The sequence below is a fragment of the Ammospiza nelsoni genome, chromosome 2 (genome assembly GCF_027579445.1).
Source record: "Ammospiza nelsoni isolate bAmmNel1 chromosome 2, bAmmNel1.pri, whole genome shotgun sequence".
NCBI classification, from domain to species: Eukaryota; Metazoa; Chordata; class Aves; order Passeriformes; family Passerellidae; genus Ammospiza; species Ammospiza nelsoni.
The window spans coordinates 84,650,407-84,668,739 of NC_080634.1; the positions used below are offsets into that span (position 1 = coordinate 84,650,407).

General features: G+C 39.4%; 1 protein-coding gene across 3 annotated transcripts; it reads left to right on the plus strand.

The window, feature by feature from the left end:
• The first annotated feature begins 490 nt into the window (after positions 1-490).
• LOC132087433 (arylsulfatase D-like) lies at positions 491-14,739 on the plus strand. Of its 3 annotated transcripts, XM_059493641.1 has the most exons (11): positions 492-884; positions 2,734-2,783; positions 3,305-3,454; positions 5,349-5,470; positions 6,883-7,005; positions 10,063-10,486; positions 11,218-11,354; positions 12,557-12,691; positions 13,070-13,232; positions 13,524-13,645; positions 14,355-14,739. In XM_059493641.1, exons 2-11 carry the CDS (start codon positions 2,758-2,760, stop codon positions 14,723-14,725), a joined length of 1,773 nt encoding a protein of 590 aa, XP_059349624.1. In that variant the 5' UTR covers positions 492-884; positions 2,734-2,757; the 3' UTR covers positions 14,726-14,739. The 3 variants fall into 3 exon arrangements, with proteins under 3 accessions (XP_059349625.1, XP_059349624.1, XP_059349626.1); XM_059493642.1 differs by lacking the exon at positions 5,349-5,470 and having other exon boundaries at positions 491-884; XM_059493643.1 differs by lacking the exons at positions 492-884; positions 2,734-2,783; positions 3,305-3,454; positions 5,349-5,470 and adding an exon at positions 6,009-6,108.
• Positions 14,740-18,333: the final 3,594 nt, after the last annotated feature.

An 18,333-nucleotide genomic window follows, 5' to 3' on the forward strand; every position in this document is an offset into this window, starting at 1 on the left:
CCCTAGCAATCCAGCCTGAGCACTGCAATTTATACCACCAACTCACCAACACATCTCCCTTCTCCCATAAGACACAAAAATGCAGGAAACTGTTAGTAAAGCAGGATTGCTCTTGGGTAATGCCTCATGCTGTCCCAAAACACTCAGTACAAGAGGACTCACATAAACAAAACCAAGAAAATAAGCACTAGCCAGCATGTAACCTTAATTTATCCCTTTGAGCAATGGCTAGGAATCAGGCAGCACTCACAAGTGAAGCTGAATGACTCATTTTCTGAAAAAGAAATTTCAAGCCTCTTAACAACATTTCCTCCCCACCCTAGAACTATTTGTCCCAGCATGTGCAGAGACAACCACCACACTGCAGCATGCACTCAGGGTGGCCATAAAGAGAAGAAATTAGCTCAAATTCTATTTCTACAACAAAGAAGTGCTGCTCCGTAGCTACAGCGATTTTCTCTTTTCCTTGGTGGAAGTGAGAAAATGTTTATTGGGAACTATTATTTATAGTACCTTTCACAGGAATGTCTCAGACTTGAAGGAGATTGTTCCCTGAGAGACTGGTGGTTAGGCAGAAAGGATTTTAGCTGCCTCTGTGGCGTTCCCCAGCCAGACCCTCACTCCCCGTGTGAATGTCAGAGTTGTGCCAACAGCAGGGGGAAGTGCAGCTGGAGACTCCATGAGAAGCCAGAGCATGCAGCTGCTCGGAAGCTCTGGCACAGCGTGCTTTCCCTGCGCAGAGCTGTGGGACGTGCAGCCAGGGCACATTTCGGGACTGCCTTCAGAAACGCCGCGCAGTAGCAGCTCTCCTCGGGCTGAAAAAATTCGGGATCATTTTAAGTCACCAGTCCATCAGCTGCCTGCTTTGAACACAACTCGACCAGGTACTGTATTCCTCCCTTACTATGTTGGGAAATACACAGCAAAATGTTAATGGCTATTTGGAATTTTTTTTTTTTCCTTCTGTAGATAAAAATATCTCAAGGGCGTTTTTAAAATACTTTTCCCTTTAGAACAACATTCTTCTCATACAAGGCTATGTACAAAATAAAAGCTGCAGGCTATGTGTTTACAAGTCTGGGTTTGCTTTTATCGGTATCAAGTCTACAAAATAGGAATCTTTAAAAGAAATTTTCACAGACTGAATAGCACTGAATTAAGTGGTATTAACTGTGTGACTTTTCACTGTGTTGCTAAGCTGACGTAACAAATATGTACTGTTTTCAAAAAAACTGCATATGAGTATGTCTAAAACAAGTATTTCCTCTTATGAGATTTTTAGTATCTTGTAAGTATTTTGTTAGAAAGGTAAAGACTGATTATAAACTTTGAATCAATAAAGGAAAAAATTGATAAAATATGAAAGATATGCAAGCTCTTCCCCCCCCAGGATTATTAAAACAGATGAAGAAAGGGACAAAAACTAAATTACTTTAGGGGAGGGATTAACAATGGGAGAGGGAGGAAGGAGTTTTGCTTTAAGCCAAATTCAGTTCAGAGAGCAGAGGGGAATGTTTGCTTTTGATTTCTCTGCCTGGGCTCCCATCACCTTTCACTGAGGAAATGACTTGACAGGGATAACACCAGTCAGTAAAACAAATCAATAGCTGTTTTCTGTATATTGCCTGCTGTTTTACAGGAGCTTCTGGGGACGTTCAGCCTTGAGCTCCAGCTGTGCTTTAAATCTGAGCTTCTCTACTGTGTGTCAACCAACTGCACAATTAAATCTGATTATGTCCAACTCCCTTTTACTTCAACTGTTTTAGAGGCTTATAGGATATAAATGTTAGAGATGACTGAAGTGTTCCCTTGTACTTTTCCTATAACTGCTTAGGATGCAGCAAAGGCACAACCTCACATGCAGGAAACTGAGTGTCTCTAGATAGCAATGCTGCCTCAGCTCTGCTGCTTGTAATATTTTGGATGCCAGTTTTCTAAGCACAGAAATATAATTTTTCCCACTGAAGCTTGTAGTATTGATGGATAAAATGCAAGAACTATGAATATTGACTAAACTGCTTAATACATCATTTCTGGAAAACAAAAATAAATAAGAAAAAAACACAATTCATAAAACTGAGGTGCTTGGGACAGTTGAGCCAGGAGTGGGATAAATTTCAAAGCAGTCTATTTTAAAGCTTTAGAATGAAGCTCACTCAGCCCCTACTTCAAAGTCTTCAAATAGTTTAATCTCACTGTCCTGACAGTGAAAGAAATCCCCCAGAGAAACCTCTTCATTCTCAGAGTTAAGTAACAAGAGGTCATGAATTCTTCCAAGAAATTATAATTGTTGGAAAATGATGACTAGAATTTTTACAACTAAAAATTCCTCTTACAAGCCTGAAAAGAAACTTAGCATATTATGTGAAAAAGCACAATGCTGCAATTGTCTGTGGTTATAGAAATGTAAATTATATTGAAGACTGGATTTTAAAGCACTATTTTTTTTCCTTTCTGAACACTAAATATTTTTATATGCATGATTCATGTAAGAAAATTGAATTATTTCGCTATTTTGAAATATTTTGCTATTGGCCTAGCAATAAAAATAACATTAATGCCTTTACTCTTCTTCATTTGGGGTCTGATCTGAGGTGCACTGGAGTAAATAAAACTTAATGTTAACCGGCTTTGAGTAAGTTTTTAATACATTTTTATTGCAGAATATGAAATATATGCAAGCTATTGCTACTAGGAAGATGTAACTATGACAGAGTACTCTTGGTTTTGCAGGATTTGAACACTCCAAATGCAGAAATGATTTGGCAACTAACATCTCATTGGTAAGAAAGTTGAGTTGAGTTACTGTTGTATCATACTTAGATCTAAAGTGAGTGAAGGTTAATAATGATGCAATACTGTGTTATAAAAGAGTAGCATTGTTTCTCACACAATGTGATTTTTAGTTTTTTTTCTTGTTATTTACTTTTTCACTACCCAAAGATCCCAGTCCAGGCAAAAACCATGTCAGAGGAAGTTGATCCCATTCTCAGCTTCCCAAAACAACCCTTTATAAACATCCAAAGCCATGAAGCAAAATCACTTGTATTCCATCTGCTGCATGTAAATTCCCATGTGAGACTGCTCACAGGAAACTTGGAAAAAATCGGGAAAGGATATTTTTTGAAGTTATAGTTCTGACATTTTCCTCTTCATTACCTCAGTTTGGGTAAATGATGAACACTTAGTGTCTGGACAGAGTGGTCTGGTCTGCAGCCAAGCTCACGATGGAGGGTCTCTGAACCTGTGCAGGGGAGTGATGAATGGCCAGGTCACTGGCTTCTTTCACTCTTCTGTGTTTCAGGTCACCCCTGGTTGCACCCCTGATTTTTGGTCTGCTTCTGCAAGCACCGTTCACCCATCCTTCCACCATCACACAGCCAAACTTTGTCCTGCTGCTGGCTGATGATCTCGGCATAGGGGATGTAGGCTGCTATGGGAATGACACTATCAGGTAAGGAAACTGACCCTAAGGGTGAACAGAGCTGGTGTGATATTTATTGTAAACCTGAAACCCTCTGCCCAGCATTGTCTCACAGCCTGGAGGGCATTCCCAGGGCCAGCTCTGCTGTGTGGAGCTGCTTTACTGTGGGAATATGACAATCATTCTTGTGTATTCTTGACTGCCTAACACTTTAGAAACAGCTATACCCAAAGGTAGAAATTGTCCCCTCTTCCAATACACAGGCCTCATTACCTCATTTTAATTCTATGTTACAATTTTTTTCCCAGTCTCACCTCAAAATTAGTTTAATGACTGCAATGAGCAATGTTACCAGGAAATATTTCTCTTTTCAGCTTCAAGGACATAAAATTTGCCTTCTCTTTGAAAATTGTGTCCCAGTGCTGCCTGATGGCTTGCAACATGTATGAACAAAATGAAATTTGCTACAATCCCTCCCCTCATCCAGCAAAGTTCTTGGAATCTTACCCTGAAAGGCTTCAGTCAGCAAGTTCCTGACAGGCAGCTGGTGATCACAGGGAGCAAAGCCAGGCCTCCACAGCATCATCCCCAAGGCATGGATTTTCTTTTTACATTCAGGGTGTACTAGCAGGGTGACAAGCATCTGGGCTGTCTTAGCAAGAGGTTCTCTGAAATGCAAAAAATGGCAGCATTTTGAAACAGCAGTTTGGGAGCACCCAGTGCTCCTTTGAGGAAGAATATTTATCAGCTAACTGGGATGGCAATTGTGCTGAAGGGTGGAACTTCACCAACTGCTTTGCCCAGTTATACTGGACTGCACCTCTGGTGAAAGGCTGTAGAGAATAAGAAATGCTGCAGATGTTGTTTCCTGGCAGCTGTCTTTGGGGGAGAAATCCATGACAAGTACAAAGCAACAAAACATCCAGGATCTTTCAAAATTCTAATGAAGGTTTTGCCTTCTTATGAACACTATTGAACTGATAATCGCAAAAACAAAATTGTAAAACTGAAGCTTAATCTAGTCTAAAACACAAGTAGGCACACCTTGAATTGGAAGAGGGGGATATTGTATTCTGAAATGTAAGATATTGCCTTGTCTGTAACTAGCATGCTAGGCAAGCTTGTTTATGTTGGTTGCCAGTTGTTTGCAAAATACTCTCTTCACACCTTACTGATGTGTGGCTTAATTCATGCTGCCCTGAGAGATTGCCACACAGTGTGAAAACATGCAGGATTCCTTTCCCTTTTTCTCCTTCTCCCTCGATACAAATGTCATGAGAAGCACCCTGTTAGCTTCCTTATCAGTACTGTAAGTCATGGAGCATCTTGTCTAGTCAAGCACTGTCACCCTGTGGCAACCCAATTACCATGACACTGATGCACTGAGGCTGATACACAGCTCTGTAAGAAGATAGTGTAGGAAAGGCAGCTCTGGGGAAATGAAAGGTCTTTGCTGTCAGGGTGGTGAGGCATTGGAACATGCTGTCCGGAGAAGCTCTGTGGATACCCCATCCTTGGAAGTGTTCCAAGCCAGCTTGGATGGGGCTCTGAGCAACCTCATCTAGTGGAAAGTGTTCCTGCCCATGGCAGGGGGGGTTGGAATTTTGTGATTTTTAAGGTCCCTTCCAGCCCAAACCATTCTACAATTCTATTATTTCTGCAAGACTCTTCATAGGACAAGGAAAAAAAAAAAAAAAGAAAAAAAAAAAGGTTATCTCAAAATTAATCCAGATACTGATTTTTAATAAAGAAAGAAAAAGAGAAATATTTTCCCATCACTTGAGAAAATTTAAACAAATTACAAAAATATTTCCTGGCCATCTTCAAATAGAACAAACTTCTGAAAATAAAGATAAGTATATAATTCCTTATTCCCTTGAAAGACTCTCTGGTTGATATCTGGTGGCACTGGTTGCATTTTCAGGACCCCGAACATTGATGGCCTGGCCAAGGAAGGAGTGAAGCTGACCCAGCACATCACTGCAGCCCCGCTCTGCACGCCCAGCAGAGCAGCTTTCCTCACTGGCAGATACCCCCTCCGATCAGGTTTGCCTTGCAAAGCCTCACACCCTGCAAACATTGCTCCATTGATGAGAGAACAGCGTCATACAAGGGGCACAGAAGAAATGAGGGTGTGCAAACAGAGGTTTTGCTCCATCCTCACTGAGACACGTGAGGTGTCAAACAGGCTTTGAGGTGGCTTCTCTATTTGTAGGGTATTTGTGAACTGCTCTGGGGGGAAGCAGAGCAGAGAAGCTCTGCAGAGCATCTTGGTCTCCCCCAAAGCACAATTTTGGCTGCCTTTTGATGCTCTGTGGTACAGATTGCAGTGAGAATGGAGTTAGAGCAAACTGTTACATTCAAAAAAATCATTATGTAAAGCAGGAAGAATAGTAACAACACACTTAGAAAGCACTAGTTAAATTAATTTCTGTCAGAGGTGACTCATCATCAGATGTCAGAAGCAGCTCAGCCCTGCAGGGAGCAGAGTAGACCTGTGCAGATGTGTGCCCATTCCCTCTAGTCAGGGTGCAGAATGAGTCATTCATGGGAAAGCTTCTTTACGTATCTGTCAAAATTAATCTGTCCTAGGAGATAACAGCTTGACAGCAATATTATTTTTCCCAATTGTGTTTTTGAAGAAAAGACACTACCCTGTCAAACTGCATCCCTGAGATGAAGAGGTATGAAAAACAAATAGCTCTACATGTTTCTAACAGCAACCCTCAAATGCTTGTTCTATTGCAAATTATCTTCGGAGCCTTCATTCCTGAGGCATTTTGAAGCTGATATGTCATCCTGCTTTTATCATGACGGCTCCACTGAGACTGGTAGTTTGAAAACAGTAGTAGTTTGAAAGGGCTTGTACAGACCCTTTCCCGTTGTAACAGCAGGGCCAGAGATGTTCAGGGCTACAATGACAGACTGAACTTTATATAGCACTGTATGATGGGGTTATGCCAGGATAAAATACTAAATGGTAGGGTGTAAACCTGCAGGTGAAGAGGAGATAGCCACTCTGTGGGGCTCAGATATCAGCCATGCCACTGTGCAAGGAAAGCCTGAGCTCCCTGGCAGCCCTCAGTGAGCTGGAGTCTGAGGCTGACAGGGGGCTGAAGTCTCCTTGTGCTCCTCCCTGCCCTCACATTCACACTAAGGAAGGGCATTGCATACAGGTGCCACTGTGACATAGAAAATCTCCTATACAATCATGTAATTTCAAATGAAATGAAATTAAAGTCTCAATATTAAGATACAAAGATGAAAGAATAGGCACTATGGTGGGTCCTAGCTCTGTCTTAATATCATCTAGGGTCCTAGATTCATTTTCCCAAACAAACAGCATTAGGAAAAATGTTAACACTACCATTTCAATGAAATCAGGAAACAAAAATGTGTGTTGGATAAAAGCACTCAACCCTTTAAACTGACTCAGATTTTTTTTATTGCATTTTTAGGGATGGATGCTGTAAATGATTACCGTGTTATTTTTTGGAATGCCGGCTCAGGAGGGCTTCCTCCAAACGAAACCACATTTGCCAAAATACTGCAGCACCAAGGCTACAGCACAGGACTGATAGGTATGGGGGCACTCCTCTCCTAAAGATCCTCTTGCATGTGTTTCATCTCACTCAAACCATTTGTTTTAGTTAGTAACTGCTCATACTTCTGTTGTAATATTTTTATTTTCTGATTAAGAATAATATGTAAATAGAAACTCTGACCAAAAAGTGCCTCTCCTAAAAGAACAAGCATATGATAAAGAGGGCAATTTTACCCTTGACCCACTTTCAAACACAGCTGTGGTTGTTAAAATACATAACAGAAAATTGTATTAACTCATGAATATTATTATGCCAGGTATAAAATACTTATTCCAATACTATTTCATTTTTTAAAAGTAAAAATATGAGTGTCATTTAAATATGCATGATGATGTTTTATACGCTTCAGAGCAGATTCACACAAAAGGGAACAGCTGCTACTTAAAACATCAGAGACAGTTAATAGTGTCACAAGATTGGGCCTTTCAGAAACAAACAAAGCAATTATTTTTTTCTTCAGTCACAGCATGTCACTGTAGCTCACCAAGATTTCAGTACAGCCCAAAACCACTGCCTTCTTCAGCATCAATGTGAATTTGATTTTACTTTATATTTTATAGCTCTATTTTTTTTTTAGTACAGTTGTAACTTTTGGTCATGATCTTGTTCCAAATAATTATATGTCTTAGATGTGTCACATAGTTCCACAGACTGATAAAGTACAAACGTTCCTGGCTGATTTATCAGCTATTTGCCCTACTTCAACTGAGCATGTAAAATGTCAAAATCCCAAATCTGTATCTGGCACATAAAAATATTAGCTGCACAAACCAACTGAATTTATTAATGAAACTTCCTGCAGAAATAGATTTCTATTAATTCAACAGAATAAATCTCAACCACACCAGACAAAACTAAAAGAAGCCCTCTGAGCAATTCAAACTCTGCATTACTGAAGTTCCATCTCCTGTTAGTTTTGTGGTGATATTACTTTAGTTGTTTAAATCAGCTCACAGAACAGACTGTGCATCTTGGTTTCAGCATGCTATCACTAGCAGAACAATCAGATTTGTCTCCACTCTCCCCAGGGAATTGCCCTGAGGCAGGACTCCTGCAGCTCGCCTCCCAGAAGCAAAACGGGGAGGCATTTTCCCTGTGGGCATCTCAGCTAAAAATCTCACCACAGGTGCCAAAAGCATCACTTAGATTAACCAGATTGACAGATCCTGATTAATTGCACCATGGGGGATGATGGAAAGCACCAGTGATAGGTGACACACAGAATACCACAAGAATTTTACATTCAAGTCAGGAAGCAAAAAAATCTTAACATCTACTCATGTCACCACAGCTGAATGAGCACTAAGTAGTCTCACCTGAATTGTTTGTGATTGTTTTGCCCTGAGCACAACCAGTTTAATTGCAAAGTTAAATCCTATTAATAACCTGCAGCCTGAGGTGATAATGAGATTTTTTGTTGGGAAATGCTTTGAAGGTTCTTTGCAGTCAGAAAACCAATGCTGTATAAGTAATGCCCTCAGAGATTAATTTATCTTAATTATACACTTAGTTTAGCTGCTGCAGATTTGATTCTTTTCTAGCATGTCAGAAACCTTTATTGACCTCAGCTGGAGATTTAGGTGTTGAAGTGCATCTGAATTCCAACAATACTTTAGCTGCACCTGTATTTATGACCTATGCATTTATGTATTGATTACAAACCTGTTTCGGTCTACAGCTGGCTCTGAATATGTCAGGACGGAAACTGAGTAGAGATTTTAGCTCAAAGCAATTCATCCACCTACTCTAGAACTTTCATTCTTTATTTCTATTTACAGCCAAGAAACAGTAATTTTTCTCCCCAGGGGCAGTTTTTCTGCTCCTATTGTAATGCACTCCAATTCTATTGAAACCCACTCAGAGCTGGCTGCTATTACATGTACTGATAACATACTGAACCATTTATTGAGGATAACTTCATCCTGGAAGTGCACAGTTCCTCTCTCTACAGTAAGAATTAGTTCTTGAGTAAAGTTCTTAATGTCCATTTTGATCTGACATCCAAGATCTGCAAAAAATGCCATTAAGCCTCTGATGAGTGGTAGATTTTGTTCACTCAGTTCAGGCATTCTCAAACCTCAGTGTTTGCACAAAAAGAGCCAATTTACTATGTCGCTACATAAGTGCCTAACCAGGCCATTTGAATAAGCTGGAGGGAAAGCAAAGGAAGGTTTTGATGTGCCATTCATGAAAGTAGTTGGTATGTTCATAATGAAGAAAAAATTGTGTTGTAAAAGGACAAGAGATGTTCCTTCTAATGAATGAGGAGTTCAGTATTTAAAAGAAGTAGGCTTTCACTCTTTAAATTTTGATTAAATCCAAATAAATGGCAAAATATTTATAAAACAAAGTCTGTTATTCTCAGTCAGTGGGTAGAGATATAATGATCATCAAAGTTACTTACAAATATACAGCTTCATGAGAAGTCCTGATCTCTTGAGCTCAAGTTTTTCTGGATCCAGTGGTTTGTCTGGCAAGCAGTTAGATGAGCTGCTAGTTACCTACTCTATCCATATCTCCCCTTAACAATCTGGCACCAACACAGAGTCTTGCCATAGTCCTGACACCAAGCGCTTCAAAACCTCCCAGGAACAAGTCTGCATAGCACTTGGAAGGTAAAGGGACAACAAAAGAAAGTTATTTTCCCCTATGCCTACAAAAGGACAGCTTTCTTCTGTTTGATACTTGACAGGTCTCCAGGAAGGCCATACATTTTTGCTCAGTTTGAAATTTTTCTCAATTTCTAGTTGTCTTTATATGTTTGGTTTTTTTTTTTTTTAATGCTTGATTGAAGCTACAGGGCGTGAATATATATACAGAGCACAAAAAAATGTGTTGAAAATTTATAAATTGTAGAGGTTTACTTTAGTCAATCCCATTATATAACTGCATACTTGGTATATTTCTGTGTAGGATAAAGCAGTTATCACAAGCAGAAAACAACCAACCACATTTTGCGAAATGTTTTGTGTAAGGAAAAGTCCATTCTATTAAAATATTATCTTTTTATATTTTAATAACCTCTGTTTTCAGGGAAGTGGCATCAAGGTGTTAACTGTGAATCCCGCAATGACCACTGCCATCACCCTCTAAAACATGGATTTGACTACTTCTATGGGATGCCTTTTACACTAATAAGCGACTGTCAGCCAACAGAAACACCAGAGATGGACAGAGCCTTCAGGAGGAAACTCTGGCTTTCCACTCAGATGATCGGGCTCATTACACTCACTGCTGTCCTTGGGAGACTGACTGGCCTGGTTTCAGTCCCCTGGAGAACACTGACCTGCCTTGCTGCGTTCAGTCTCCTGTTCTTCATATCCTGGTTCTCAAGCTATGGATTTGTGCGCTACTGGAACTGCATTATGATGAGAAACCATGGAATTACTGAGCAGCCAATGGTGACAGACAGAACTACGTCCCTTATCTTGAGAGAGTCCATTTCATTTATTGAAAGGTGAAGACTTCCTTTGTCCACAAATTTTCTGGTTCTTTTGCAACTTTCTGTATATTTTGCAACCTGTAAACATCACTTTCCTCTTTCATGTCTTTATAAGTTTTTATAATTTTTACAGTATTATGTAGGATTATAAGTACTGTTATTTTTATTAAATTTAAATAATATAAATAGACGTATCATGTAATTTAACAAAAAAGCTGCTGCTTAAGGACACCCCTTATTCCTAACTTCACTAAAGCTGATTAATACTTGCCAACTTCCATGGGTTGTATTGAATATTTCTAGGCTACATCTAAGAAATATGTATACCTATCAATGAGAGCAGCATTGCAGCTTTAAGAAGGAATAGCAGGTGATGTCAGAAATGTGTGTGGGCCAGGGAAGGAGAAGCAGAGCTGTGATGTAGCCTTATCATTTGGACTGATAAGTGTCAGGAGATGAACCTGCTGCCTTCACTTCAATAGCACAGTGGTGCTTTGAAGTAGCAGGAAGTGGAACTTCAATCTGGAAATTTTCTATCTATGATTCAGGGTAGAAAAAGGATATTTTATACAGACCCAAAATTATTCTAAGGGATCCTAATCACTGGGTTAGAGTATCTTACAAAGTAAGGTGTTTCTGAAGGGACTGTTGAAATATCTACACAAAAATAATACCATTTTCACTACAACTGATCTGCCTTGAGGGCCTTCCTCCCTGATAACACAGTGTTGATTTCTGTTTTGTAGAAATAAGCACAAGCCATTCCTCCTCTTTCTTTCCTTTTTGCATTCCCACACCCCTCTCCTCACCACAGAGAAGTTTCTTGGGAGGAGCAGACACGGTTTATATGGAGACAATGTAGAGGAGATGGACTGGATGGTGGGTAAGTCAACAAGACATATAACAATGTCTCCAGCTATCAAATACATAGGTCTAAACAAAAAGTTTTTATTAAAAAAGCAAGGACGATTATTAAAAGCATGTACAAAAAAATCATAAGCATTTAATGAACATCTGGCAATCTTGTGTGAGTGCTGCTGACTTATAGAGTTGGTTTTTTACTTTCTTTAGTCTTGGGCTAAATGTTCACTTTTTTTTTTTGGTCAAGTGTTTACCACTTTTAACCATGTTCCCTTAGCTCCTGTCAAGGAGCTCTTCTTACTAAATATGTGATAATTATTTCATTTTCTATGATTAGTAAGGCCCAGGTCAATTCAGCCTCTTGTGGTAATTTCTAAGCAGGACATGATAGAAAGTGATAAAATCAATAAGCAAATTAATTTCAGATGAAAAACAGCAGGTTATTTATTTGTGACTGCTGCATTAAGCAGAATACTGGATATTTTTCAGCCATCATCATAAATTCAGAAATGTTCATCAGTGTTCTCCAGTATGCCCCCCACAATAAGATTCGTGTTATTTTTCAGGCTGTTTTTCTGGAGGGGAAGGAGAAATATTTATCATTCAGCCATGATGGAAAAAAAGTATCCACATTTGCAAAAGAGAGAAAAGTCAGGAACACATACAGGAAGAATTTGGTTTCAAACCTGTCAAACATTTGCATACTGCAAATATAATTAAGAACGTCAAAAACAGCTCAAGAATTTTAAATTTAAAGGCACCTCATTATTAATGCATATTATAGCCCTGCAGTAATGTAATGCAAATCTTAACTGTGGTCTAGAAACATAAAATAAGGGTAACATTATGTTTTTCCATATTTTTCATGATGGCCACTACTGATGCAGACACTAACTTTTAGATCATCATTTCTTTCCATATTTTTACAGTACATGGTATTTTTTTTGCCCTTGACAATACAGGCTTTTTGTCTGTGACTGTGGTTCTTGCACCCCCTGTTAAAATAACAATAATAAAGTAGTGGTGACAACACAGCACAAATTTTCTGGTTTTAGAGACAATGAAATCATAACAAAAAATATCAATCTTAAAAATCTTAAACAATGAGCAACCTTATGTAGGCAAGAAATTACACTGGTAAATGTTTGCAAGTCAGAGGTTAAAATTTAAGTAGTATGAGGGATATTTTTGCTTTTTAATATACACATATTCTTGCATTTACAGGCCAGGTTCTTGATGCTATTGACAAGGAGGGATTGAGAGAAACTACACTAGTTTATTTTGCCTCTGACCATGGTGGATGGCTGGAAAGACAAGAAGGTGGAAGGCAGCTGGGTGGCTGGAATGGAATATACAAAGGTAAGAGCTGTTAGGGACAGTGACAACCCAGCAACAACTAGTAAAGAAATTATGGCACCCCTAAGGCTTCAGTAAGATTATACACTCAAGGGGTAACACTGGTTTATTACCAAGAAGCAAATATGTCTCGTTCTAATTAGGCATGTAAGAATGGAGTAAATTCTAACCTGGGCAGGTGTCCTTTGTAAGCATGAATTCTGAGATTGTTGGGATCTAGTCTACTGAACATATTTTCACTACTGCTCAGTAGGAGCTTAGCAGCAAAAACAAGAGAGTAAAGAAGGCTCATCAAGGTAACATGATAATACAATAAAATTTGTGCAAAAATTACTTTAAATCAAACTTTTTTTTTTTATTTTTCTTTTTATTTAATGAAAGGTGGAAAAGCCATGGGAGGCTGGGAAGGAGGAATCCGTGTCCCAGGGATATTTAGATGGCCAGGAGTGTTACCTGCAGGCACAGTTATTGATGAACCTACAAGCCTTATGGATATTTATCCTACAGTAGTTCATTTGGCTGGAGGGGAAGTTCCTCAGGACAGGTACAAACAAATGCATCTTTATTCCTCCTGCTTTCCCAAAAGTGTGGAAAATCTAGCTTGGGAACACATTCTAAGAGCTTGATGCTTTCTTTTTCAGTCCTGTTCATTTTTTAGACAGATCAATATCTATGAGTTCAGTCACCTCTTCTCTACCGCAGAGATTCAGCCCCTCCCTGCCATCACCTGCAATCCCCTTTCTTGTCCGGAGCTGCCAGCTGCAGGGAGAGGTGTGCAGAGGGAGCAGAGCCCTGTGCAGCTCACCTCAGCCCTGTGGTGTGTTTCTCATGCCAGGGTGATGGACGGCCGGGACCTGCTGCCCTTGCTGCGTGGAGCGGCGGCGCACTCGGAGCACGAGTTCCTGTTCCATTACTGCGGCGTGCACTTGCACGCCGTGCGCTGGCACCAGAAGCACAGTGAGTACACTGCTTCGTCACAGACATCTTTTATGAAAAATCCTTTTGATAGGATCTTTTTCTCCTGAGAAGCTGAGAGGCCTCAGAAACAAAATGTAAACAATGGTTATCTGCTGCTGTGGAATGCAACAGGTGCATCTTTGATTGGTCTCATGTGATTGTTTTTAATTAATGGCCAACCACAGTCCAACTGTCTCAGACTCGCTGGTCAGTCACAAGATCTTATTATCATTCCATTCCTTTCCTTGCTAGCCTTCTGAAGAAATCTTTTTTTCAATTCTTTTATAATAATTTTAATATATAATTTTCTTTTAATATATAATTTTCTTTTAATATAATATATCATAAAATAATAACTCAGCCTTCTGAAACATGGAGTCAAGATTCTCCTCTCTTCCCTCGTCCTGGGACCCCTGCAAACACCGCCACACATCTTCTCTCAAAGAATAATGTTCACTCTACAGGAGGGCACATTTTTCTAACACAATGTTGTTCTGGGATTCCATCTTCCCAAGTACTTCGGGTGTAATTTGGCAAAGAATTTACTGGCATTGCCGGTATTGTACAGCAACAGCAGAAATTACTGCATTAGCTAATAAGTGTAGAGCTGAAGTGCATCCAGAAATGAACTCTAGAAAAACATTCACTCTTCCTTGTTGTAACTGACATTGTTATAACCAGCCTTCTGTGATCCTTTCTTTCCTGCCAGCTGGAGCAGTTTGGAAGGCTCATTACATGACTCCCATTTTCAGTCCTCCTGGAGCTGGGGCTTGTTATGACAGAGGATTTTGCCAATGCTTTGGGGAAGGAGTGGCCCATCATGAGCCTCCACTGCTGTTTGAGCTCTCACAAGACCCTTCTGAAGCCAAACCTCTCTCGGCTGACACGGAGCCCCTCTTTGACACCATCATAAGGAAGATTGGCAGAGCCGTAGAGGAGCATCGCAGGACCCTGACTCCAGTGCCAGAGCAGCTCTCTGTGTCCAACGTGGTGTGGAAACCGTGGCTGCAGCCTTGCTGTGGGACGTTCCCGTTCTGTTGGTGTGATAAGGAAGGTGATAATAAACTTGCTGACCTATAAAGGAGAGAACCTGATACTTTCTCAAAGATTAAGAGTGTTTCCTTTGGGGGTGTTGAGCCCATGGATCATTTTTTTCCCTAAATTGAGCCTTTATAAAATAATTGTTCCAGTCAATGGCACAGTATTTAGTAGAGGTAGCTTTAAGCTGGACACTCTCAGGGACGGCTCAAGACAGATGATCCAAAGACCATGTTTTAATGAGCATCTGCTGACAAGTGAATGAATAGTTCAAATGCACTGAAGCAGGCCAAGATTAGAGCTGTACAAGTAATGATTCTGAATGTATATTCAGAAGCTTTCCTTTGGGTTTTTGCACTCAATTTCTAAGTGATTCCTGGACTGAGTTCTCCCTTAATTTTGTTATCTTTATCTCCCTTTTGCTATCCTGGCAATGCATAAGGTGACCCTATGATAGATTTTTGCAGACTACTGCTTCCAAAATCATTAGAAAATAGTCTTGCCTGCAGTTCCTCAGAAAATCTTTCTTAGGAGAGGCTTTCTTCTTTCCTGGTAGCTAGTGACTCCAGCAGCAGTGATGATGGCAGCTGATTGTCCTGGGCAAGGTGTAGAGCTTGGAAATGTGACAACCTGGGCAGTGGCTGTCTGAGCTCTGTGAGAAGGGTGGGGCTCTTCTGGTTGGAGTCAGCCTCTTTTCATGGAAAGGAAATAAAGGAAAGGATTGTTCTTTTCCCTTTGCCTCCAGCTCCCTAAACAGCACTGGCAAGGGCCTTTTGACATTGATGGCCACAGCAGTGCCACACTGATAACCACCAGTTCAGTGACAGGATTGTACAAGATACCCTGATCTAAGTTGTGTTTCCTGCTGACAAGTAATATGTTCAGAAAAGATCCTTTGAAAGATGGCAAGCAGTAATTATGAAAACAAGCAATAATTTTCTATGGAAAAAAAAATGGAGAATTAAGGTATTTTTTTTGCTTCACAAGTTACATTTTCACTCCAAAGAGCTAGAATTACTTGGGTCAATCTCTTTGCTTCTGTGCTTTTTTTTTGCTGCAGTTCTTTTCTTCTTGGTGCTAGAATAGTTGTTTCTAATTAAGCGGCCTTGCAGGTAATGCTTTTCTTTGTAGGGCTGTAAATACATCTGCTCACATAGACATGTTTACACTGCTATATCAGAATAGTTACACATCTGAGAACATAATTTGCCCATTTGTTTTACTTCACTGTTTTTAATTATTCTTTAACTTCTGTGCTAGGACCAATTTATCTTATTCATCTTACTTGGTAAACATTTGGTTTATTTTGGTTTTATTTCCTCTCTTGCTTCCCACAATTCAGTCCCCAGGAAATCTGCTGGTAAACAAAGCCCTAGAGCTTAAAAGCAAAATATTTTTTTATGCTGTGACTTCATGCATTTCACATGTTATAATTCAATCAGATGCTCCATCAGTGCTATTGATAAGAAACTTGCTTAGTCTTACTGTGAAAAATTCAAGACATTTGCTAAATCCATCACTTTCACATGTTCTGATTGCTGCTACTTCCTCCATTGTTAGAAATGTCTGGGTTTTTTCCTCATTTGAGTGCATTCTGTTTAACTGGTTCTTTCTTGGCAAGATTTAAAGGTCTTTTCATATTCAAAATGAATTGTTTTCTTTAGCTGAAATTACTGCAATCAGACTGGAATTTTTCAATATTCTCAGTCATTTTCCAGGATATCGCTTCCATTCTCAAACCAGTTTAGTATGTGGGATTTTATGTCCTCTCAATTCTTCAGCATCTTTAGGAATGTACAGGTGCAATATCTGTAATTATGAGCAAACTAGGGTTTTTTTCTGCTGAAATACTTCACAGCACTGTAGGATACGTATATCTGTTAGGATCAGGGAGTACTGGAAAACATCTGAGCTAGGATTTGTCCTGGACACAGGTGCCAGCACATGAAAGCACAGTGATCATCCCCTGCTAGTCTCCAGAGTGCCACGGGATCAACAACCATTCAGGGGAGAAAGCACATTACACTTGGAGTGATGTCAGGCAATGATAAAGGCTCCCTTGACAATAACATACTTGGAAACACTCTGGCAAATACTAATCTGCTTGCTCATATATTTGCTCACATTTCTTTTTCCTACAAGACTCATGGGCTACTATTTCAGTGCAAATAATTCGGTAAGACTGACTTTTTCTGCTTAGTCACAGCAGGGTTTTCATCTCATTGATTTATGCTGATCATAGCCTAAGATGACGTAGATAGTGTTCAAGACAGGACTTCAAGACCATCTTACAAAACTCGTAAGATCTAAATTTGGATACTGAAAATGTTTTCAAACACAGTAGAAAGCAATATTTGAGCATGAAAATCAAGCTGCTAAAAACATAATTATCTCCTTTCATTTGAAAATTGGACATGAAATATTTATCTGTTTTACTGAAAGGAGATCTGTGAAGAACAAGAAAAAAAAATAATTAATTCTGTAAGTAGTATTGTCGTATTTGATCTTTTATGGTTTGTTTTTACATAAGAACAATATTTTTAAGCTGGTTTTGAGCTTTCCTGGACCCACACTGGTCAAGTGCTTCAGCTTGACTTCAGCACTTAATCATCAAAAAGATCACAGTTTTCAGTATTTCAAGCTAAGCCTCTGTGGACACCATGATAGAATATTCTGATAATTTGTCAGGCTTAATTAATAGTTTTGTCCCTGGACATGCAGGTTGATATCAGTGATGTCTACACTTGAACACTGTCTCAAACAAGACTGTCTGTGCTGCTAAATAGCATTGCAGGGGCAAACCAAAATATCAGTAATCAATGGCAGTACCTGGAAATGTCAAAATCAGGATTATAAATTTCAAAACTCACACAGCATCTGTCAGTACCATAAAACTGAAGGGACAAAACGTTGCCTCATAATTTCCACAGCGTGTCATAACGTCACATGTGTTTTACAAAGAAGCAATTAAAGTTATTATTGTAAATTACTAGTAATTTATAAAGAGCAAGCACTTACTTGTCCTGTTTTTCAGGATTTCACTTCAGTTTGCATTGTTTTGTCACTGGAGCTTCACTATTTTGTTCCTGCACACTTTAGCATCCTTCAGAGTTTGTTGATAGTTTTTGTTATAAGGGAATTTACTAATCTCAGCAGAAGACTGGGATACTTGCAAAATTCAAACATGAGCCTGTTATAGAGTTGACTTTCTACTATTAGGCAGTTCATTTATTTCTTACTGCTACAATTAGTGAATTATTTGTAACACAAATTTGCAAGTAGTTTTTAAAATAGATGTTCAATCTATACGAAAGAAGTTCAGAAATCAAGAAAAAATGTTAATAACCAGGAGATGATACATAAATTGATTTATTTCACTCTTTTTCATTCTTTCTCTGGAGGCCAAACTAAAGATGCAGGTAACAAAGAGTGATTTAAAAGCATCACATCACCTTACTATGCTTCTGATTATGGTAGATGGTCAGAGACACAAGATGGAGGAGCCTTTCTAGCTGGACAGGGTGAATTTCCACAGATGTGAGAGTTGGAAATGGTGTGATCAGATCTGCCCTGGAGTAAAAGGGCCAAACCCAAACCCCTACTTTCTTCACCAGGTCTTTGCACAGTGGATCCTTCCCTTGAGTCGTGGT

Coding starts and splice junctions, on each gene's coding strand:
- LOC132087433 (XM_059493641.1), top strand. CDS start 2,758: ATGATTTGGCAACTAACATCTCATTG. Junction 13,233..13,523: donor GGGGAAGTTCCTCAGGACAG/GTACAAACAAAT, acceptor TTCTCATGCCAG/GGTGATGGACGGCCGGGACC. Junction 13,646..14,354: donor GCGCTGGCACCAGAAGCACA/GTGAGTACACTG, acceptor CTTTCCTGCCAG/CTGGAGCAGTTTGGAAGGCT.